General features: G+C 33.7%; 4 protein-coding genes across 5 annotated transcripts; 2 read left to right on the top strand and 2 right to left on the bottom strand.

The window, feature by feature from the left end:
* Window positions 1–1,204: 1,204 nt before the first annotated feature.
* LOC137811939 (uncharacterized) lies at window positions 1,205–2,977 on the bottom strand. 2 transcript variants are annotated; one of them, XM_090298783.1, is made up of 3 exons: window positions 2,835–2,977; window positions 2,612–2,710; window positions 1,205–1,841 (listed from the first exon to the last, which is right to left on the bottom strand). In XM_090298783.1, exon 3 carries the CDS (start codon window positions 1,806–1,808, stop codon window positions 1,524–1,526), a length of 285 nt encoding a protein of 94 aa, XP_090154909.1. In that variant the 5' UTR covers window positions 1,809–1,841; window positions 2,612–2,710; window positions 2,835–2,977; the 3' UTR covers window positions 1,205–1,523. The 2 variants fall into 2 exon arrangements, with proteins under 2 accessions (XP_090154909.1, XP_090154910.1); XM_090298784.1 differs by lacking the exon at window positions 2,612–2,710 and having other exon boundaries at window positions 2,835–2,969.
* Window positions 2,978–5,063: 2,086 nt separating this feature from the next.
* HSA32 (Aldolase-type TIM barrel family protein) lies at window positions 5,064–7,374 on the bottom strand. Its single transcript, XM_068613803.1, has 5 exons — window positions 7,042–7,374; window positions 6,685–6,876; window positions 6,356–6,566; window positions 5,460–5,683; window positions 5,064–5,352 (listed from the first exon to the last, which is right to left on the bottom strand). The coding sequence occupies exons 1-5, from the start codon at window positions 7,165–7,167 to the stop codon at window positions 5,245–5,247; spliced, it is 861 nt and encodes a 286-aa protein (XP_068469904.1). The 5' UTR covers window positions 7,168–7,374; the 3' UTR covers window positions 5,064–5,244.
* Window positions 7,375–10,558: 3,184 nt separating this feature from the next.
* LOC137809475 (uncharacterized) lies at window positions 10,559–11,254 on the top strand. The gene has a single exon (XM_068610583.2). It carries the CDS (start codon window positions 10,559–10,561, stop codon window positions 11,252–11,254), a length of 696 nt encoding a protein of 231 aa, XP_068466684.1.
* A 9,521-nt stretch (window positions 11,255–20,775) lies between these two features.
* On the top strand, window positions 20,776–21,734 carry LOC137809754 (protein DESIGUAL 2). Its single transcript, XM_068610838.2, has 3 exons — window positions 20,776–20,942; window positions 21,054–21,259; window positions 21,427–21,734. Exons 1-3 carry the CDS (start codon window positions 20,844–20,846, stop codon window positions 21,641–21,643), a joined length of 522 nt encoding a protein of 173 aa, XP_068466939.1. The 5' UTR covers window positions 20,776–20,843; the 3' UTR covers window positions 21,644–21,734.
* The last annotated feature ends 1,225 nt before the right edge of the window (window positions 21,735–22,959 follow it).

The raw sequence follows: 22,959 nt of genomic DNA, 5'->3' as shown, positions 1-22,959 counted from the left end.
CTTTCAAATATATTACTAATATTATTTTTATTTTATTTATCAATACAAAAATCTCGAAAATGACAAGTTTTTATCTTTATTATCCATCTACTTAATTTTTTTATTGCCTTTTCTTTCAAATTTTCTTCTATATTTCCAAATTATATATTAGCGTTTTTAAAACAATTTATCACCAATTAAAATGATTCTGTATCACTAAAATATTATGTATTATATTATAAATTTATTTGTAATATTAAGAAATATTTATTATTATAATATATATTCAAAATGTGTATTTATTTTGAATAATTTTATAATAAATCTGTATATTTGAAAATACTTAAAATACCAATTGCTTTCTCCTACACTCCTAAATTTTCCTTGTTCAGAGTAACAGAAAAAACATCTTCTTTTTAAATAAAAGTTTTGGTATCAGGGAACAGTAATAACATCTTCGTTACTCATTTTATCTTCGAATCTCAATATGAAAAACCCAAAATACCATAAATAAGTTAAATATATATTTCTCTGTCTATATTAAAAGGTATTTCGGTTTTTTATTTTTGGCACAAAATAATATAATAATCGTTAAATATGTGCAATCTATTAGTAAGAAACAAAATTTACTTAATTTGAATGTAAATAAGATAAGTCAAAAATTGAAAACAATAGAAATTAAAATATGTTTTTTAATATTATTATTATTGTATTATGAATTGTTCTTCTTAAGAAATTTCACAATTATAAAAATAATTAATAGTGATAAGCTTTTCAAGTTAATGATGAGAAAGAAAGAGTTGTTCAACTAATGTTGCATCACGATGTAATACCAAAATGTCTTTGTTTTGCATTATGAATGCATTATCCAATTTTTATATAATATTTCAAATTTAAAAACTTCTTAAAATAACTCAAACAAATAGACTAAGTACTTCAACAATTGCTTCAAAAGCTTTAATTTTAATATTACGATACATTGTTGAACGTTTTGAGTTTTTAAATAGTATTATTACAGTTATGTTTTTTTAATAAACATATAAAATCGTAACTTATATTATAATTCTTGTGTCATCTACAGTAATGTTTTTGGGTAATTAAACACATGCTCAAGTTAATTTATATAATTGCTATAATTTCAACAATAGAAATATTGTGGTTTTTATATTACCTAACATGCAAGTAAGTTAACCCGGAGCATCATTCTCCCAATTCATTGCAATAGTTATACAAATTTTCTGTTCATATTTGAAAATGAACCAACAGTATCACACAAAAAGAGAAATGCGAAGTTTCAAATTAGTGAATATGCATAAACATTGTTAAAACTGAAGCTTCATTTGGGCTGCTAGGATGCTCAACGATCTTATATTAGCCACAATAAAGCAATCAAGAAATTGCTTTCTATATGCATTCTGTACATCTTGGCTCACAAAATACTAAGATAAATATTACATATTATAAAATTGAGTCGAAAAATTATATTTCGATTTCATGTCACCTAAAGGAAAAGATAAAAACTGTCTCCATGACTTGTATTGAAATCATAATTGTTTCAGTTTACCATTGGCTGCAGAAACCTTAGCAAGCTCCATTTGACAGGAAACTTTCTTAGGTCCACTCAACCCGAAGCAGGAGTCATTGGCCCCTAATGTAATCGCAAAATATAGATATATGGTACAGAGGACAGTTAGTAGAGCAAGAGCATATAAGAGGAATCGGTGCCTCTTCACCATAGCTGACCAACTACCCACTTCATACTTTGTAAACTGCCTCTTGAAAGATGGTGACCTCAGACCAGGAGTAGCCAAAATGGACTCAAGAACCATGGCTTCTACAGTAACTTACTTAGGACTCACTGCCTGAATCTCCACAACATGTCAAAATTAGCAGGAGTGAGAGAAAATTCAATGCACAATAAGAACAACAATAGTACTCTTATCCCATTAGATGAAGTTAGTGAGCTATATGTATTATAAAACATCATTGGATTCAATCAAAAACTGTATTATTTGGAATATTATTAGTCATGACTTCCCTTTTGATGAAGTTTAATGGCACACACGATTCCAATTGGATTAGAAATATATATGACTTCATAAAGTTCATACTCTTTTCTTTTGGGGTGAGGGATAGCAGATACTTGGCAATAATATAATATGTAAGAGACGCATCAAGTGAAAGCATAAAAGGAACTACTACCAGATAAATTCATGGAGATGTGTGATTGAGACTAGTTCCATTAATATGCTCCCACAATTATTTTCCTTCTATTTCATCAATTATTTTTAATCCCAAACCTAGTCTAACAGCCACAATTGCAATAACATGTGGGGAAAGTAAATTAACATTCAACAGAATCAAGATGCACAACACAAGAAAAATCAAAAGCTTGAAATACAATGCCTCAACATGGTTGCATTCCTCAGCAATCAGCATATCAGATTTAACACGAACCTCACCCACTAATCAGAACTACCCCGCTGACAATTCCTAATTACATTAACCCCATTGATCCAATCTTCTAAAAGCCATATCCCAATCAAAAGAAGAGAATTACCTATCATGCAAAATGCACACAACTAGCTCAGAAAATTAAAATGGTGAAGAACGTAGTGAAAATTAAGCGAACCTTGTACAAAAGAGCACCTGAACCAAAACACTTGGTTTGGGTAAAATTAATTGCTCCAATAGCCGTAGGGGAAAAAAATCCCCATTTTTCAATGCATACCTAACAAGATAGGGGGGGGGTTTAAAAATAAGACAGGGATCGGAAAATCTGCGGAAAAAAGCTAAAAATGATGGATGAGAAGGTTAGTGGAGTGAAGAAGAGAGAAGAAAAGAAAAAGCGTTACCCTTGATTTCGAAGGTCGTGAAAAAAGCGCTTGTTTCGTGAAGAAGAGCACTAAGGTTGTAATGTAACAACCATAGATGGAAAATTGGTGAGTGTGATGCCATTGTTAGAGGAACCATCTTCAACCAATAACGTTAAACGGCCCTTTACACTAAATAGATCAATGGAAAAATTAAGAAAATTCTACTTTTAAATCAATCCATAACTGCTAATTTTGTCTAACTATTTATACATTTTTCAATAATTTAGTAGCTCTGTACTTCCATTACTCATTGTATAGTTTAATTTAAATTGTTAATAAATATCATTGAATAAATCATGTTGAAGAAACTTGTAGTTAAAAACAAAAATTTAATACAAAAGTTTTGAAAGAATTTTGTGGCCCTTATCCAACCAAACTAGATCTAGAAAAAAATAAAAATAAAAAACATTAATTTAAACATAAATTGAAAATAAAAAATATAAATATTATTTAAAAAATTATAAATTAACTTATAGATTTGTTTTTAAATAAATTAATTTTATTTTTCATTTATAAATAGTTTTTTCTTAAAGTTTTTATTAGAACAAATAGAGGTAAGCTACCATATCAACTTTTGTAATTAAAGCATTTATGTCAGCGCATCGAGGCAATGAATTAAAGAATGTTATTAATTAATAATATTTAATTACCGTTATCAATTTTTAAAAGTTACTGATTGTCTGTTTTTGAAGGGTTATAATTGCAAATAGTAAAGTACTATGCTTCTAATAGTAATATATTGAACTAGTACAACAAGCTAAACAGAAAAATTCTCATGATACCAAAACTTCATAACTTTATTAAAAAAATACAGAACGTCCATTTTACTGGAAAAATGATAACTATCAGCATTATACATTCTTGATTCTTCAACACATTTTTTTGCTAAATAATTTATATATTAATTTTATTATATAAAGAATCACTACATTTTTTTTTATGTATTTACTAAATGATATTGGTGTACATTGTATTCTACTGTTTCATTTTTTGTAATTACAAAAAAATGAAAAAAAAAATATGATATTCATATATTGGATTTGAACATATTTTTAAATTATTTTAAGTATAAGTTAACACAAAAAATTCAATGGACGAAACCACAATTATCCATTATATTTGGGATCCTGGGTTACAATTATTGCCGTATTAAATTATTTGTTAAACTATAATTTTAAAAAATCACTAAAATAGAAATAATTTTTAAAGATCAAAATAATTAATTACAATAAAAATTAAAATAGAAATTATTTTAGAAACTAAAAAGAAAATTGATTTCTAAATTAGTTTCTATTATTGTTAAATAGTTTATAAATTGATATCTAATTAGCAAAGGTTTTAACTACTAATTATTTAGTTTCTAAATTTGATAGTAAAAATCTTGCTAATTAGATACCAATTTAGAAACTATTTAACAATAATAAAAATTTAAAAATAAATTTTTTTTTTAGTTTTTAAAATGCTCTCTAATTTAGTTACTGTTACAACTAATTATTTTGATTTCTACAAATTAATTTTTGTTACAATTAATTATTTTTAATTTTTGTTACAACTAATTATTTTGATTTCTACAAATTAATTTTTATTTCATGATTTTCTTACATAGTTGCATTGGTAGAAATAAATAATCATGCTTAACTAATCTGGTTCAACTCAAGCAAAATGTCTAAATTCATCTTTGTCATTTTTGAAATTTATAAATAATACCAAAAATCATTTTATTTGGAATAATACATTAAATTAATTATAAAAAACTAGCGCAAGTTAAATTAATTTTGAATCACAAAAATATCACTTTAATTCTTAAAATATAAAAATAAATAATATTATAGTTAACAATTTTAATTTCAAGAATAAAGTAACATTTTAATAGTTTTAGGTTAACTTTTATAATTTTAAAAACTACTTACCTAATTGGCTACAGTAACTGCGAAAGTTAGCCCTTAAGAGCACGACAAAAACACTGTCTTGGTCTACAAATGGAGCCGAAAAGCCTTGAACCATCAACTTTGACAAGTCAGACCAATATTTAAACTATCACGATAAGTTAGAAAGCTGTAAGGTATATTATTACGAGTTTGTCAAATTTTATTAACCATGACATTAATACGGAATTATTTTTATATGTTATTTTGAATTCTATCTCTACTGACATTTATTATTTCTTAGGATTAGGTGTTTTTTCAATGAATAATAATCCAAGACAAATTTAAGAAGGGAAATAAATTTCATGGAAGACAATGTTACATTTATTTGAGTCTCCGTCTAAACTTCCCCAATCTTAATGGAAATATTAACACACCAAATAAAACACAAACTTGTATTATAATAGTATTACAGACAAATCAATCCCAGTGGATTCTAATATGCTAGACGAACTCCCATCACTTTAGAACAGAGATGAAGGGCCAAAGACAAAAGCATGATTGCTACCCGAGTTGCGTCCCCTGATGCATTCCACGTCCAGCACATGCGAATGATCAATGAAGAGGTTCACCTGAACAAAGCGAAAAAATAATGTCAATTAACATAGGTTTCTTATTCTTGTTTAGTATAAGGAAAAATAAGACTAAATAAAATGAAATTATTTTGTGGAACATTTACCTTTGGACTATATTGTTTGATGAACCACTCAGATATTCTCTGATTTGATGCTTCAAACATAGTCTTCTCAAGACCAAGGCGCCCTATGATCTTGGCAACAATATCCCCACGCATGTTATCAGCATGTTTGCTGACCCCATCAGCATCAATCACTATCATGTCTGCATCTTCCTTTAGACATCTCTCGGCCCTTCTGATCAAGAGATCCACATCTTCTACAAATTCTGAGGAAAAAAATTCAACCAAGGTTAAACCAATATATTGCGTTGATTCTACACTTTTACCTTCGGTATTGACAGAAAATTTCATAACACCATTCAAACAAGAAAATAGTAGAATTTAAAATGTCAAATAAATACACCTCATACGGTACTGAACCCCTGCCTCCCCCTCTACCTATTTGATGCTATGTACATTCACAGCCAATTTATGTGAAGCAGTTTATCCATAATAAGCATATATCTTCTACATTCATCCATTTGATTAAGCAGTTTATCCAAATTGGAACCAAAACCCCTTTCAACTTCCAAATTTAGATGTTTTCCCTTCATGTACACTTTCTTATGATAAAACAATTCTTCAGAACATAAAAACTAATGCTTTAGCTCAAAATTTGGAAAGGAATGATCAAACGGCAAGAAGATAGAAAGATATCATCCTTATGTGACTCCCCTTGCTGCATTCACCAAAATTACATCAGCAAGTAGCATTACAAATAGGTTTTGCAATAATGATGTAAAACAATGACTATCTTTAAAGTCATTCCATTAAACTCTTAAGATTATATCACGTCACTTGTTATATATAAATTTTACTGTTTTAGTATACTTTATTGGTACAATTCAGATTAGAGAGAGAGAAGCACGTGCACAATATGCAGAGTCAAATGTCCTTACCAGATGATCTAGGTTCTGGGGGAATATAAGCTCCATAGGCTCTATTACCACCTTTGGGAATATCAGACGCATTAAACTTCACTTGAAAATGAGGCCTAGCTTTCAGACCAGCACTTTTGACCAAGCGGACAAATTTCAGAAAGGTTTCTTCAGGAATCCCAAGTGAACCAGCATTAAGCTCAATTGTGTCAAACCCCAACTGCTTGCATTCCTATAATAACACAAAAATCCATGTAACCAAACCACTACTCCAGCAATCACAAAACAAAACTCATCATAAAATAATAAAAGTAATAACAAAATGATTACTGAATAAGACGGGCAGAGACCTCCACGTATTCTTTGAAATCTGAAGGAGTTTTGGGAATCACGTGCTCGTCCCAATCACCAGTACTAACATAAACGCCGTGCTGATGGGCTAGATCAATCACTTGCTTGATAATAGTCTTTGGCATCAAGCTGTAAGAACCTCCAGGTAACTTCAACCCATCAACATAATCCCCCCTAGATTCAAAAATATCCTGCAATAAACATTCCAAAAGAGTACAACTAATTACAGATAGGTCAATAAAAACAAGTGTAGTGACATAGGGAACATGGTAACGGATAGTAGTAATGAAAAGCCAAGTTTGTAAGTGGAATTGAAGAGAAAAGAGAGTGATGAAATGAAAGGGAAATGGTGTTACCTGAAGAAGGCTGCGTGAGAAAGGATTGAAATTGGGGACTGGAATCTCGGTGACGCCGAAACGACGAGGCTTGTCGAGACGATCCTCGTTAAATGCATACCTCCTCTTCCATAGGGACGCAGACATTGTTATGTAGTTACAAGAGAAATTCCAGTTCCGTGTATTCCTTTGCTTTGGATTTCCCCTTCCTTTCTCCCAAACGCGGTCTTTCTTACCTGAGAAAGAAGATAGGAGTAGTTATCATGAGAACAGAGGAGAAGAATGAAGCTGGTTCTAGAAAACGCTCGAAGAGGAATTGCTATTCATCCAACACAAGTACGACGACGCTGTTACACGTGTTTATGTATTTGCTTTTTGTAATAATAATGTAATGTAATTACTTGAAACAATAAATAAATCCGTTATTGTTCCTAAATTATTTATGCATGTTTATATTCTAGAAATCAGGAGAGAAAATTTATTTCAAATACTTATTAATTTTTTTTCAGTAAATACATGTCGATTAATTAAAAATATCTTATAAAAATAATAATTATACATTATTCAACTGCAAAATAGCTTAAAAAAGCAAATTATCTAAAGAGTGGTTTTATAGATAAAAACGAATGCAGTGAAATATGAAATATCAGAACATAAACAAATGATAAAAACAAATACGAAAACAACTGACGCAAGTATACAACTTATTACTAAACATTAATATTTTAATGTTTGTGGAAATCCATAATTTATTGAATTTTTTTTTTAAAAAAAAGTTAACTTTTTGTCTTCTTTTTTTTTCTTTTTTTTTTAATTTTCTATGCCGTTGCAAATCTTTTAGTGTAATTTTTTTTCCTTTGATTTATATTTAACTGCGATTTGGATTCTTATTAATAATAATAATAATAATAATATTATGCAAAGTCAAATGTTTTACTCGCAGTACAACGTTATCTTTTCAATATATATAACTTAATCACTTCATCACTAAAACGCACACTTAGATCAAATATATTCTACTAATAATTTTATATTAGTATATAATAAGAATATTATTTTAATTATTATTTAACAAACTTACTAATATAATTGAGCCAAAACTCATTCTCCACATCATGGGTTTAGTTACCGTGATGACCTACCCACTCATATGCCACACATATGCACCGAACTCCAAATATTAACACTAAGCACTCTGTGAACTTGTCCATTATTCAAAATGGAGGGAGTGGGGAGTATATCGGAATAGTAAGGTGTTTTCTTTTGATAGGCAGGGTGAGCAGAGATCTCGCCGGAAACCAAACCTCCAACCTTGTAAGGCTAGTAAATCTACAACGTTTTTCTTTTCAAATTTTCACAACGGGTTTGGAGAGAAAGACATGCTTAAAATCTTTCAAAGGTGGGCAAGGGTGCAAGATGTTTTTATTTCACGAAGGCTTAACAAGTGGGGCAAAAGATTTGGGTTTGTGAGGCTGTTTGATGTGAAGAATGTGGAAAAACTAGAGCGGGAACTTGACCAAATATACATTGGGAGTACAAAACTCTTTGTGAACATACCGAAGTACCACCGTGTGGATGTGTCAAGGGAGGAAGGAGGGAACAAAAGCTCGGTGGAGACGGGGAGGCTTGAGCATGGGGTGAAGGAGCGGGTTGAAACGGAGGTAAACAAGTCATACAAAGGGAAGGAGGTCTGGGTGGAGAAGGGGGAGAAGAAATCTTTTGTTGATGCAGTTAGAGGACAGGAAAGGTGGGCATGGAAGGGACCAGTCATTACCGCAAAGCAACAGTCATTGCCGTGGATGGAGGGAAGTGTGGTAAGGCGTTTCAATGCTGATATGGATTTTGAACAGTTAGGAGAAGAATTCGTTAGAGGAGGTATGAGCATGGTCAGAGTAAGAGCGATGGGGGATAACCTTGCTCTTTTAACATCAAGAGGTGGGGAGAAGATGGAGGAGATTATAAACTTAAACAGAGAATGGTTTGATAATGTTTTTGTCAAGATGCAGTCGTGGTCAGCATCGTTCACAGTGAGTCATAGAGTGGTTTGGGTAAGGTGTCTTGGTCTGCCAATAACCTTATGAAACAGAGAGTGCTTCGCTAGAGTGGTTGGAGACATAGCTATGCTGATTGATATTGATGATGCCACGTTGATGTGGGAAAATCTAGAGTTCGCACGTCTGAAAGTGAGAATCGAGAATAATCGGTTCATAAGGGTGGCAAGGAAGTATAGGATCAATGATCAAAATATAAGTGTTTTTATTGAGGAGGAACACCCAGTGGTATTAGCAGGCCAGTGCAAAGACTCACATCGTATCTATGATTCTTCAGACAGTATCACCTCAACCGAAACCTACATGGAGGAATCGACTTTCTCGGTGAAAAGCAACGAGGAGGGGGGAGTCGGAAGGACTATAGTACGGAGTCAGACGAAGGGGAAGGTGGTCGAAGGTGGTCGGAGGTGGAGAAGAGGACGAAGGTCAAGCGCAACGATTGAATGTTCGTTTAGGGGAGCTCTCTGCAGGGTTCTGTTCGTGTCAGGAAAAAGGTGGCAATCCTTTCACTGATGAGGAAAGTCAAAGGCAGAAGCTATTTGAGGAACCTGACTTTGGCAACGCTGCTGTCGAGGCCTGCAAGCGTTCTCTTTGTAGCTATTCCACACATGCTGAGCTGGCCAGATTAGTGGTGGATGTTGAAAGTATGTATAACCAAGACATGTACGTGCTAGGTTTGGGCCAGGGTAGAAAGGAAGCCCAAGAAGAAGTGTTGCAGACGGGTATGGGAGTGGGCTATTCCGGGTCAAGGCCTGGTAATTCTCTGTCGGACCATGGATCCGAGTTGGAGACGAGATTTCGAACTGGAGGAAGACAGGGGGGAGCACGAGGAGAGGGAATGAATGCTTCGCAAGAACAGTGGAACAATAAGAACGCTGTGAAGGAAGGTAGCAGAAACATATATCTGGAGTTGGAGAGTACGTAGAAGAAGAAACCGATGGAGCACGAAGGGGCACAAGCTGGCAACGTCTCTTCCGAAACCCAGGACGATGTTCTTGGGATCGGAACTCACCGCAGAAGAGGAGGGTTGCTGTTGGGGAGCGGAGAAGGTGGTGGGCATGAGGAAAGGGGAGTCACAACCACACAGCGTCGGCGGAAAATCAAAGCCCTTGTTGATCTGGAAGGCTCCAAGTCACACCCAAGGCGATCTGTTAGAATCAGAAACAAATGCCCGCAGAATGCTCTATCCTTTCTTTTTAGACAAGGTATGCCCATAGTCTCTCTTTCTGATGGAGATATTGATAACTGCAACCTAAGGCTGCGTGAGTCTGATTCGCCAGAGGAACCGATTAAGCTGTGGGAGATTAGTAGGAAAGTTGGGATAAGGTGTCGTAAGGACGAACAGGAGGTTATCCAGGAGTTCTCGAGTCTAGAGGAAAGGGATTTGAAGACCATGAGTTGTGTAGAGGAAGGGAAGAAGGGAGGTCTTTTATGATTATTGTCAGTTTAAATATAAGAGGTCTGGGGGTGGTACCAAGTCAAGGTACATGAGGCATTTAATAGGAAGGGAGGAGGCGAACTTTGTTTGTATACAAGAAATAAAGGCTAAGGACATCTCGGATGCTAGGTGCTTTGCTTTGTGGGGTGATAATAATGTAGGCTGGTTACACAATAAAGGGGAGGAGGGGAGTGGAAGCCTTTTGTCCATGTGGCACAAAGAAGGTTTTAGTTATGAATACCACTTGATGGGGAAAGGTTTTATTGTGGTTGTTGGTCAACATGTAAAATCGTCCGTTAGGTGTGTTGTGGCCAACGTTTACTCTCCCTGTGCACTGAATGCAAAGAAGACTCTATGGGAGGATCTCTCTAATGTTAAAATGGCGTCACAAGAATCAATCTGGTGTTGTTGTGGTGACTTCAATGCTGTGAGAAGCAGGTCTGAGAGGAAAGGAGTCAGGGGTAGGAATGATCAGGTAAGAGAGATATATGGTTTTAACAGCTTCATTGATTACATGTCCTTGTTAGACTTACCATTGGTTGGCAAGAATTATACGTGGTTTAGACCGGATGGAACAGCTAAAAGTATAATTGTTAGAGGGCTAGTCACGGAAGAATGGCTATTGAAGTGGCCCATGTGCAAACAGTATGTTCTTCGAAGGGAAGTATCTGATCATTGTGCTTTGGTGATAAAATCTGTGGAGAAGGATTGGGGTCCTAAACCCTTTAGATCGATTGACGCTTAGTTTATGGAGAGGGGGTTTAACATCATGGTTAAGGATAAATGGAAATCCTTCCCAGTCCAAGGGAACGAAATAGTTAATTTTAAGGAGAAATTGAAACTCCTCACGTCAGAGCTGAAAGTGTGGAACAGAGAGGTGTTTGGTAACCTCCATTCTGCGAAGAGGAGGATTCTACAGGAGCTGGAGGAGCTAGACAACAGAGATTGTATCGGGGGTCTGAAGGAAAGTGAAAGGCTTAATAGAATAGCGTTGACAAGTCGATTGGTAGAAAATGACAAAAAACTCGAATCTCTTATGTGCCAAAAGGCTAGAGCAAGTTGGTTCAAGAGTGGTGATTCTTGTACTAGGTTCTTTCACTCATCTCTGAGGTGGAGAAGACTCAGGAATGAAGTGAAGGGTGTTCAGGTGGGTGACAGATGGTGTGAGGAACTAGGTACTGTCCGGTTGGAGGCGAAAAAGCTGTTTGAAGCTAGGTTCAATGCAACGAAAGATCTAGGGGTGAGGTTGGATGAGGTGGAGTTTAAGACTCTAACTTTGAGAGATAATGAGAGGCTTGTGGCTGGTTTCACAGAAAAAGAGGTTAAAGATGCAGTGTGGCAGTGTGAAGGGTCTAAGAGCCCTGGTCCAGATGGGTTCAACTTCAATTTTATCCGGAAAAGCTGGGACTTTGTTAAAGCAGATTTAATGGAAGCAATGGCTTTGTTTCATGCGACTGGAAACATCCCGAAGGGTTGTAATGCTTCATTTATTGCGCTTATCCCGAAGGTGAGGGACCCCACTAAGCTGGAGCAGTGTAGACCCATTTCTTTGGTTGGTGTCATTTATAAAATCATTACTAAGGTGTTGGCTGGGAGATTGAAGAAGGTCTTGCCTGCAATCATAGATGAAAACCAATAAGCTTTCCTAAAGGGTAGAGGAATCTTGGATAGTGTCCTTATGGCAAATGAAGTGGTGGAGGATCTCAGGAAAAAGGGGAGAAGTGGTATCTGCCTAAAAGTGGACTTTGAGAAGGCTTACGACTCGGTTCGATGGGATTTCCTGTATGTTATGTTACACAAACTGGGTTTCCACTCTGTATGGATCTTGTGGATCAGAGGTTGCTTGGAATCAGCTACTGTGTCAGTTTTAGTTAATGGGAGTCCTACGGAGGAGTTTAAGCCTTCTAGAGGGTTGCGTCAGGGCGACCCCCTAGCACCTTTTCTGTTCATTGTGGTTGCTGAAGGACTTGCTGGGCTAGTAAGACAAGCTTTGAAGGTTAATATGCTGACGGGCCTTAAGATAGGAAGGCATGAGGTGGAGATGTGTATTCTACAGTTTGCGGACGATACTCTTTTTCTATGTGAGGATACCTTTGGGAATGTGTTAACCCTGAAGGCCATCCTGAGGGGCTTTGAGTTAGCCTCAGGATTGAAGATCAACTTCCATAAATCAAGGTTAGCAGGCATTAACGTACAAAGCAGTACTATAGGGTGTTTCACCAAGACGTTGAATTGTATCCAGATGGAGGTGCCTTTCAAGTATCTAGGACTGAAGGTGGGAGGGAATCCAAGAAAGAAACAATTCTGGGACCCAATTATAACCAAACTGAAAGCAAAGCTCAATGTTTGGAAGGGGAGGTTTTTATCCATGGCAGGGAGGATCTGCTTAATCAATTCTGTTCTAACTGCTATTCCCTTGTATTATATCTCCCTGTTTAGAGTACCGACCTCGGTGTGTAAAAGGATTATCAGTATTCAAACAAGATTCTTGTGGGGTTGGGGGAAACTAACTAAGCCAATTGCTTGGGTTAGCTGGAAAGATGTATGCAGACCAAAAGAGGAGGGAGGGCTGGGGTGTAGGGATATACATTTGTTTAATAAAGCTCTCTTAGCGAAATGGAGATGGCGGTGTCTTTCAGAAGAGAATGGAAGATGGAAGAAGTTGTTGGACTCCAAATACGATTTGGGAGTAGAAAGCAGTCTTACACCTGTCAAATATCAATCTTGGTGGTGGAGAGACCTCTCTAAGATGTGTAAGGAGGGAGGAGGTAAATGGTGGTTTCAGGAAGAGTCCAGGACACCCAGGTATGGGGGAAGGAGGTTCCGGGGTTGTTTTCGGTGAGCTCTGCCTATGACTGTCTAGCTAAGCATGGTAGAGGGAACCAGGGAGAAGTGTATAAACTCTTGTGGAGGGTGAAGGCTTTTCCAAATGTGATAGTGACAGCCTGGAGGGTACTGATGGGAAGACTTCCTACAAGAGTGAGTCTGAGCCGGAGAGGGGTAGTGGTGAACTCAATGATGTGTCCCTTGTGCCAGTTACAGGAGGAGACCTGCCATCACCTTTTCATGGAGTGTAAATATGCCCAGAAGGTTTGGTCTCTATGCTTTCAGTGGGTAGATATTTCATTCGTACATCAACATGATCTGCAGCTGCATTTCCAAAGTTTTCACCTGTTTCAAGTTAGTAATAAGCAGAATAGGATCTGGAAAGGGGTATGGGCAAATGTCATTAGAAGTTTATGGGACCAGAGGAACTTGATTGCATTCCAGCAAGGGGTAGTAGATGCTGAGGAGGTTTTCCAGAGGGCTCAACTGAAGTCTTGGTTGTGGATGAAGCATAAAGCTCGCTCGTTTTCTTATTCCTTTGTAGATTGGGTCCTTAACCCAAATATTTGCATTAGAAGCTGCTAAAATTTTCTGGCTTACATGCGTCTGTGATGGTTATGAAGAAGATGGTTGTTACTTCTGGATTGGCCTCATGTGAAGTCTCTGGTAGGTAGGAATCTGTTATAGTGATGGTTTGGGTTCCTTATGGATTAGATGGTTTTCTCCAGGCAGGGAATTGGGTTGCTGCTTCTTGTTTCGGGGGTGGCCTCTGTTAATGTTATTTGTAGGAATCAGAAGCAGATTGTTAAGGAGAGCATATATGTTAAAAAGGGAGCACGCTGGTATGGGTGTGACGCACCAGTACCAAAGGAGGGGTGGCTGTTTGAAGTGATACCATGGGTGCAGCCGATTCTCTGAGGATGGAATTGTCACGTGATAAGTATCTAATTTCAGTAATATTTCATATTAAAATATAGACACTTATGAGGATTTATTGCTAATTTACATATAAAATAATCCCTAATTTATGAATTTATACCTTTTTACATTTTTTATGATCTTTATTTGAATAAGAGTATTTTATTCCCAAATTTGGTGTTAATTGCAGATTTCTAAGGAAGATTAGAGATTTGGATTAAAGATGAATGATTTGAGCTTAAAAGATAAAGATAGAAGGTCCCAGAATGAAAAAGATGCAAAGAAAGATTGGGCCTTTTTTATGTGTTTTATCATTTAGCCCATTAGCGCGACACAATAAACAACCTAACCCTAGAAAACTAGGATAAATAGAGGGCTAGAGGCTCAACCTTAGGGTGCCAGATTGAGAGGAAAACACCATAGAGTGAATTGTAACCCAATTGGGAGAATGGAAGGTGATAGAAGTATGCGTGGCTAATTCTACCCTTTGGGATTGGGAGTAATCTGCTCAAACTCTTATGTATTGAGGTGATATTTTATATATTAATATTCAGTTCTTGATTGATTATTGGTATTGTTGTTTTACTTTTAATTCTCCGTGACAAATTGAGAATCTTAAATCTGACCGGGAGGTATTTTTAGGGTTCGGACCTAAACAACAATACTTAACATATTTGAGTGCTAGGAATAGACTTGAAATGTTAATTGCTATTAAACGTCTGAGCTTCGTTCTAAGTTGTTCTTATAAGTATGCGAGGGATCGATAGTTAGGGAACATTCTTAAGGATTTTATATGCGAGGAATCGATATAAATGATTTTTATACGGGCATCAATTTCAATTAAAGAACTTAATATTAACATGCTAATCAAAATACATGAGAGTGAGAGAGATGAAACTTAATCCCAATTTTTCCAATTGAAGCAACTAATTCTTTGTTTGTTTTCTTATTGATCAGTGCCAACATAATCACTTCACACTCTTTTTTATTGTTCTGTTGTTATATTTAACGAATATTGTACTCGATGATTCACTGTTCTTTGTGGGATCGATATCCGTCCTTAGGGACAATTATTACTTCTGACAAACGCGGTGCACTTGCCGTAAAAAGTCATCATCACGCTATTCAGGGGGTCTGACTCAGTCTGGAATAGGGGCGTGATGTTACTATGCAGAGAAAGTAAGGTGGTAACATGGTGTTTTGTAAATTCGTGGCTGATTTGTAGCGGCTGGCAGGTTTGGGAGGTTGCTGGCTGGTCAATACATAGGTGAAGGAGATGGTGGGTGAAGGAAAAAGGCTGATGTGCTTGTGCTTTTCACTTATTCTAAAGTCACTATAGCTGTTAAGCAAGCAAAGAGCGAGCTTGGGTGCACAATTATAGTGGTGTGTTGGTATTAAAAGGAAAGTAGGAAGTAGAGACTGTTGGAGCGGGGTTGGTAGACGGAAGAACGAAAATCTACTCTGGTATAGAGGGCTGGATTGCAGGGTGCAGGGGGAGTACTAGGAGATGCTCTGCTATATCTTTTGGAATGGTGTTGGGGTTGGGAAGCTGCTGGTTTTTTCTGTAGTTTACTGTCATGTTGGTACAATTTTGTGAACTGGCTGGGGATATAGCTTTTGCAGGATATGTCACACTTTGATTATCCTTCCCGTTCGAAGAAGTAACTATGTGGCTGTTGTATACGGGTTGGGATACCCCTTAAGTATCCCTCATAATTTTATTTATTTATTGCTGATAAAAAAAAAAACACTAAGCACTCTATACAGTATATTTTTCAATTTGTATAAACCTTATGATGTAAACTATTTGCAGCACCATACAAATGTATTATTACATTGAAAGTGATAATTCATAGTTAGCTAGAAAATATGAATGAATATAATGAACTAACTTGATTTTGCTAACACGTGTAACACTCTAAAATATTTAGATTGAAATTAACATATAAATAATCTTTATATATTTTCTTGAAACTCCATATTTCCCAAATATATATATATATATATATATATATAAAGAAATAAAAAATAGAAGTTAAAGAATAACAATTATTATGTTTGCTTAGATAGCCAACTTTAAATCAATAAAGAAAAAAAGGGGAAGCAAGGTATTGAGATGTCCCTACTCGTAGTTTTGTTTGTTATAGTTCTTTTCTATAATATTATATAATCTCGTGACAAATATGAATATAATAATTTCATACAAAATATAATAAAATAAAGCTAAATTTAAAACAAATTGTAAGTTTTTAATATATTTATATAAGAGAATAATTCGTAATCATAAATATCTATACAAACTTAAGATTTTTTTCCAAAAAGAACAAATTTCAGGTACTACTTTGTCTTTTCTATTCATTCTAATATTTGAAATTTAAGTTATGTTTTATCCTTTGAATTTCGTTATTTTATCATTTTTATTGATGAATATTCCCATTATACTTAGGTTTACTAATGAAAAGTTGATATGAACTTTTAAATATTTTTGTCTCTTCGATGAAATAAAAAACCATTTGGTCAAGTGTTTAAGATCTTTAAGGTAATGTCAAAGAATATTTTTCTTCTAATTTTTCCATTACTTAAAACTCACAAGCCATTTTACAGTAAAAATATATTTTTGGATAGATTTTTTTTTTTAAAAAAGGTCATATATTTGTAAAGTTAATTTGATTGTTTAAAACTATAAAATTTAAAATTGCAGTTAAAAATGCAAAATTTTTGAAAATTCTCATACTCTCTTTTTTCTCTCGATTATATCTCTTCTTTTCATACTCTCTTATTGTAGTATTATTATTATTCGTTCTTGATTAGAATTTTGTCAACTTTGCCTCCTCACTTAGGGTATTATCATTGATATCATTTTTCAAACTCATGTCAACTACAATTCTTTAATATTAAGAAATCGGTAGAGAATATTAGGTTTATGCTATTTCTTACATCAATTAAGATTAGAAAAAACATCACCTACTAATACTTTTAAATTATTAAACATTATTTAATATTTTTTTTATTTAGTGATAGTTGACAATAATCAAAGTTTAATCATTTTCTTACATATATAATGGAAGGACCGAAAAAATAATTGTATAGTAGAAGTGGTATAAATAAAATGACACCTGAATATTCTATTATTAAATTTAAAGGAGCATATAAAAAAAATCAATTATTATTAAGGTTTCATTTTAAAAGAATCATCACCTCTCTAAAAACTCCATTTTCTTTTCTTCTGTCTTCTCTCTAAGATTTTGATAGTTTGACGATCAGAATACACCATTAGAGTCATGGCAACAAAGACTACAAGACTGCCCGATCAAAATCTGTAATAGAATAAGTTCATTTTTGTTAATTTTTTTCTTTCCTCTCCTTTCTCTCTAAGATTCTAACTTCCTCGCTTATCAGTTTAACGATCGAAGTCTGCCATTGGACTCTTGGTTGTGAACTCTACAAGATTACCCAATCAAAATCTTAGATAAAGTAAGTTCATTCTTGACTCCTTTTTCTTTGAGTTAGTTTTGATCGGGTTAGGTTTGTCTTTAGTTTAAGCTTGCATGTAATGCTTTTATGTTCAAAAGTAGTCTATGTTAGCTCAGAGTCCTAGTGGTATAGTTAGATTTTTTTTTATCAAGACTCAGTGGTACAGGTTAGGTTACCCTTGAGCTTTTGGTAGTTTAGAGCTCTTAAGGAGCATATGCTCAAGTTCAGGTAAGGGAAGCTAATTTAAATTGTCAATAGAATCCTAGGCTAGAAGATCTGAATGTGGGGTGACGTGGTCACCAATCTCAAATTTTCTTGCAGGATTTCTTGTTTTTTAGTAGATTGAGATTTGTTTGAGATTGAAATGTGAAAGTGTAGATATAATAAATGTTGTAGAATGTATGAGTTTGAAATTGAATGTATTTGAATAGTTTGTTGAATTAATTCAAATGAAATGTTTGATGAGAATTGATTGTTTGATTTTAAATGATTTTGGTTTAGAAATCATATATATATATTGACATAATAGCTAATTGAATCAATGAGAGTGCTTGTATAATGCTGAACATGAACTGTTAATGTCATGTGTAGTTTTATGAAATTATGAGTTAAATGAAATTCTAAGCTTTGGTATGATTTAATTGTGACATTTAGGATATTGTGAGATGTGGAATATGAATTTTAATCAAGACATAGTATTTTCAGGAAAGAAAATACCGTGTTAAGATTGTTTAGGATGTGCATTGACTAGGGATTCATCTAGACGGAGATATCCTGACTCTCTTGAGACAATAAAATCATATAGATGAAGTTATTCATGTGGTGAGAGTTGAGGGAGGTTAATATGAATGAGTAAGTTGTTGAAAGATAACTAACTTGACTTGTTATATGAGTTAACCCTGTGATACTAGGAAAGATGATATTGAAATTATTTATGTGCATAACTGTGTGGATTTCACATTGAGATAATATAACAGGTGTAAATCTCTGAGTCTAAGTCAACGCACAAGTCTTCCGGAAGTAGAGTCAAGTGTCTATGTGTTGTGAGTCAGTAGAAGTTTGACATGTGAAAGATGAATTTATGAATTTTAATAAACACTTAATGGTTTGAGAAATTGTATAAGACTTGATGAATTATATAGAAATATTTATATAGTTAACTTACATGTTCTTTGTTTGTGTTTGTTTCTTTATCTGTGATGATCGTATTACACAAGAGCAGATGAGGTTGTAGGTAATAAAATTTCTTAATGAACAAGCTGGAGGATGAGATAACTTTCATTTGAATGTTTTGTTTTTGTTTCAAAAACTTTTGGTGTATATATGAAAAGCAATATCTTTTTGAGATAGTTCTACACATTACATATTGCTTGTTTTATTTTTATTTTATTATATAAGGATAAAAATTAGAGATGTTACATACAAAATATTTAAAAAATGAAAAAAATAATTGAAATTTAATATAATATAAAAAAAATTAAATAATGGAGTATATTTTTTTTTTATCTAAACACAAGGTGGAAATATTTTTCTTGTTTTTTTTCTTCATAATTTGTTAGTTAAATTTAAAAGTTGTTATTGCTTATATAAGTACTCTTTAAGCCTGATCTTCTGCATAACGAAAAAACCTAAATTTGACTAGTTTTTTTTCTCATTATTTCTTTCCAGTAGTTAAGAAATAAGGTGCTTTAAGTAACAACATTGATGTTATGCACACCATTCCTTACATCAAATTTATATAATTTAATTTCCACTAAAAAAATTACTAATTAAAAATTAAAAATAATTAATAATTATATTTATTAAATTATATATATTTTTTAGAAAATAAAAATATTATTAGTATTTATATTAGTTTCTATTATTAATAAATAATTTTTAAATTGATATATATTTAAGTACTAGTATTTTAGTCATCAACTTTAAAATATAAATATTTAGTAATTAAAACATTGATAATTAAATATTAATTTAAAAATTATTTATTAATAATAGAAATTACTTTAAAAATTAATAATTTTATTAATTTTCAATTATATTTAATTTAATCAATATAATAGCTAATTATTTTTTCATGTAAAATTATTTTTTATTTAATATTTTTTTATATTTTTACGCTAATTTAAATCATTTAATTAATAATGTAGTAGTTTTTCTTCTTCGTTTATTAATTTTTTCTTAACTTCTCTTCTTGAATGCTTAGAACACTTTTAATGGGAGATGTTCAGGCTATATTAAGCGCGAAATACTTGAATCATTTCGAGTGAGAGATGTTAAAAACATTTTTATTGGGAATGATTTAGAAGAGTCATTTAAATATAAAAATATTATTTTAATGTGAGTCTTCCATTTTTTAAAAACACTTAAATCATTTTTAACAGGTGCTTAGAACAGCTTTTTAGTGAAAATGATTTCTGAGAATTGTTTATAAACAAAAATGTTATTTATAAACAAAAGTCTTATTTTATTGAGTCGTACGTAAATGACTTGTTTAATTTAAAGAAATTGTGTTTAATTTAATTTAAACCAATATCACGATGTTTATGATTTTAGCTTCAAATCTATTTGCTATAGTAGACAGCAGTATTATTCGTTACTAAAGGAACACGAAATCTACGAATTACAAACGTGGATTATCGAAGATGGAGAACACACCACTTTGGTCCTTATCAAACTTATAAGAATCAAAATTATATATTTACAAAATTTCATGGATTAAAGTCTAAAAGCTTAATACATACAAGTTTTGATTAGCATATGGGTAACTGCAATCAGTTTTTAATTCACAGCATAATATTGCAGCAACTTAACAACCATAATCAAAGCCATGGATGTGACCTTGGCTTGGTGACTCTGTTTTCCTTGTCCCTCATGGAAGGAATATTGAAAAGGGAAAGAGAAAGAGAAACGAAGAATAAAGTGTAAACTTGAGGAGGAAAGCAGCTTTTAGCCATAGATCACAGCTAATTTCATGCATATATGATAATATGCAGCAAACCTTTATTCGTATTCCTCTATTAAATATCACACTGCTCCACTATTAAAGTAAGGAGTTATGAACAAGTTATCTGTAGTTAACATCTTAGCCATAGTGCATTGCCTTGAATTTTGTGAAAATGGCCCAAAACTATGGTTTCCTTGTCTGCATTTTTGTCTTGGTATTGGATATTGTTGCTGGCATACTTGGAATTCAAGCAGAAATAGCTCAAAACAAGGTACTTCTTTATGACCAAAAACATGTGTATATATATCTGAAATCTCAATGTTGGTGAGAGAAGAGAACTCTTAGCAATGAGCCTTGTTTTGATGTTTTGGGATGGAAACAGGTTAAGGACTTGAAGATGTGGGCACTGGTGTGTAGGGACCCTAACTATGAAGCCTTCAAGCTAGGAGTTTGTGCTTCCATTTTCTTGGTCTTTGCTCATGCATTTGCTCACTTGCTTGGTAGGTGCATTTGCATGCGGTCCAAAGAAGAATGCGAGAGAGCCACAGCCAATAGACAATTAGCAGTGGCCTTTCTAATCTTATCATGGTAAGTCTTTTTCAACATGTGTTGCTTCTCTTTATACTGCTGCTTCAAATCTCATGTCATATGTTACCACAAGTTTCTTCTTTGATCCATGTTGATACTCATTGATTCTATCACTTGTTAGATACTGAAATCAATTGTTAGTGACTGAATAGTGGTGTTCATTGCAGGATAGTATTAGCAATTTCTTTCTCCTTGCTGGTATTAGGGACCTTGGCCAACTCAAGATCAAGAGAATCGTGTGGAATATCAAACAGTCGTTTTCTATCGATTGGAGGGATTTTGTGCTTCATACATGGCTTGTTCACCATTGTCTATTATGTCTCTGTAACTGCCACAAGAAGGGAAGAAAAGAGGCAAGGAAACCCCATTGTTGGCCATCCTTAATCACCGTTCTCTTTGTTACCAATTCATTAGACAAGAAATGTACAACTATTATATTCATTAGATAAGAAATCTGTTCTTATTTATTTTTTAATTTTTTTTTTTTAAATATTTTAGTTTGAATAAAAATTTTACAATATAGATATTTTAACATTTTATATGAAATGATTAACATGGTGTGACCCTTTAACTTCCGATTGTTTAAAATGTTTTAATTTAGAAATTCAAGCTTTTAACTCCAATTTTAACATGAAATGATTACCAATTTTTGTTTAAAATATTCACTTCCATGGAGCTATCTAGCATTAGCTACATGACACAATCACCAATACACTAATGTGCCAAAGACCCACAAAGATCACTGTTTATGGAACATATGTACTAATGCATATATGGTAGGACATCTTGTGGTTCTTCCTCAAACAAAATAACTACGTCATCATAGTTATCTACATCACATTAGATCAAACCATCCGAAATGTCCAACACATTATATGAACTTGCAGTTGTCCAAAATCTATAGTATCTAGTCATGTCTCGTATATAGTTTTGTACCACTCGAAGGTGGGATGCAGTACACACAATATATTTCCTACATCTGTACATCTTTTTCTAAGGTTCCCTTTTGTTGCAGGTCTATTCAATAATACCTTCCACACGAAGTGGTATGTAGATGGCACAACCCTTATACTCCAAAGGGTAGTGTACATTTCAGAGTCTTCCCTGTAAACTACCTGTTGCATTTTGGAGTATGCAGATTTTATCGTGTACCCTTTCACTTCCATGTCTTTCCATATCAATATATCTTCCCTATCAATGCATAAGTCTTTCTCTTTTATGTCTTTCAATAACTCAATTTCTTGGTTCCTTTCACCCTCAAACCACTCTCTCCTTCAAGGCAAACTCCATTCCTACATATTATTGTACCAGTACCCGAAGAATACAAGTTATGCTCCATTTTTTCGATGAATTAGCGTATAACACAGGGTACTTGTCAATTAATGAAACTTCTCCCACACAATTATCTTCCAAAAACTTTATTTTAGTCCCCTTACCCACTTACCACTCAATATTATTGTCGAAACACCTCCCTTAATGCCCTAACCCCACGTACCTCTCATAAATCTCTCTACCAGAATGACTCATATTACTTACTTTATTTTCCATTAGAAAAATGTTTTATTAGCATCCTCTGTCATTAATACAGACTTGACACTGTTTGCGTGACATTAATTAACGCTGCAGACATGACATTTGGTGAGGATGTGACACTGGCTCTATATTATAATATATGACTCGTAGCACATGCAAAACTGGTT

This window comes from Phaseolus vulgaris, chromosome 2 (genome assembly GCF_051622355.1).
Source record: "Phaseolus vulgaris cultivar YP4 chromosome 2, ASM5162235v1, whole genome shotgun sequence".
Classification (NCBI taxonomy): Eukaryota; Viridiplantae; Streptophyta; class Magnoliopsida; order Fabales; family Fabaceae; genus Phaseolus; species Phaseolus vulgaris.
This window is presented reverse-complemented; position numbering and strand designations above follow the sequence as displayed.

Coding starts and splice junctions, on each gene's coding strand:
- LOC137811939 (XM_090298783.1), bottom strand. CDS start 1,808: ATGGTTCTTGAGTCCATTTTGGCTACTCCTGGTCTGAGGTCACCATCT.
- HSA32 (XM_068613803.1), bottom strand. CDS start 7,167: ATGTCTGCGTCCCTATGGAAGAGGAGGTATGCATTTAACGAGGATCGT. Junction 5,684..6,355: donor CCCAGAACCTAGATCATCTG/GTAAGGACATTT, acceptor TTTTTTCCTCAG/AATTTGTAGAAGATGTGGAT. Junction 5,353..5,459: donor TCAAACAATATAGTCCAAAG/GTAAATGTTCCA, acceptor CGCTTTGTTCAG/GTGAACCTCTTCATTGATCA.
- LOC137809475 (XM_068610583.2), top strand. CDS start 10,559: ATGAGGCATTTAATAGGAAGGGAGGAGGCGAACTTTGTTTGTATACAA.
- LOC137809754 (XM_068610838.2), top strand. CDS start 20,844: ATGGCCCAAAACTATGGTTTCCTTGTCTGCATTTTTGTCTTGGTATTG. Junction 20,943..21,053: donor CAGAAATAGCTCAAAACAAG/GTACTTCTTTAT, acceptor GGATGGAAACAG/GTTAAGGACTTGAAGATGTG. Junction 21,260..21,426: donor GCCTTTCTAATCTTATCATG/GTAAGTCTTTTT, acceptor TGTTCATTGCAG/GATAGTATTAGCAATTTCTT.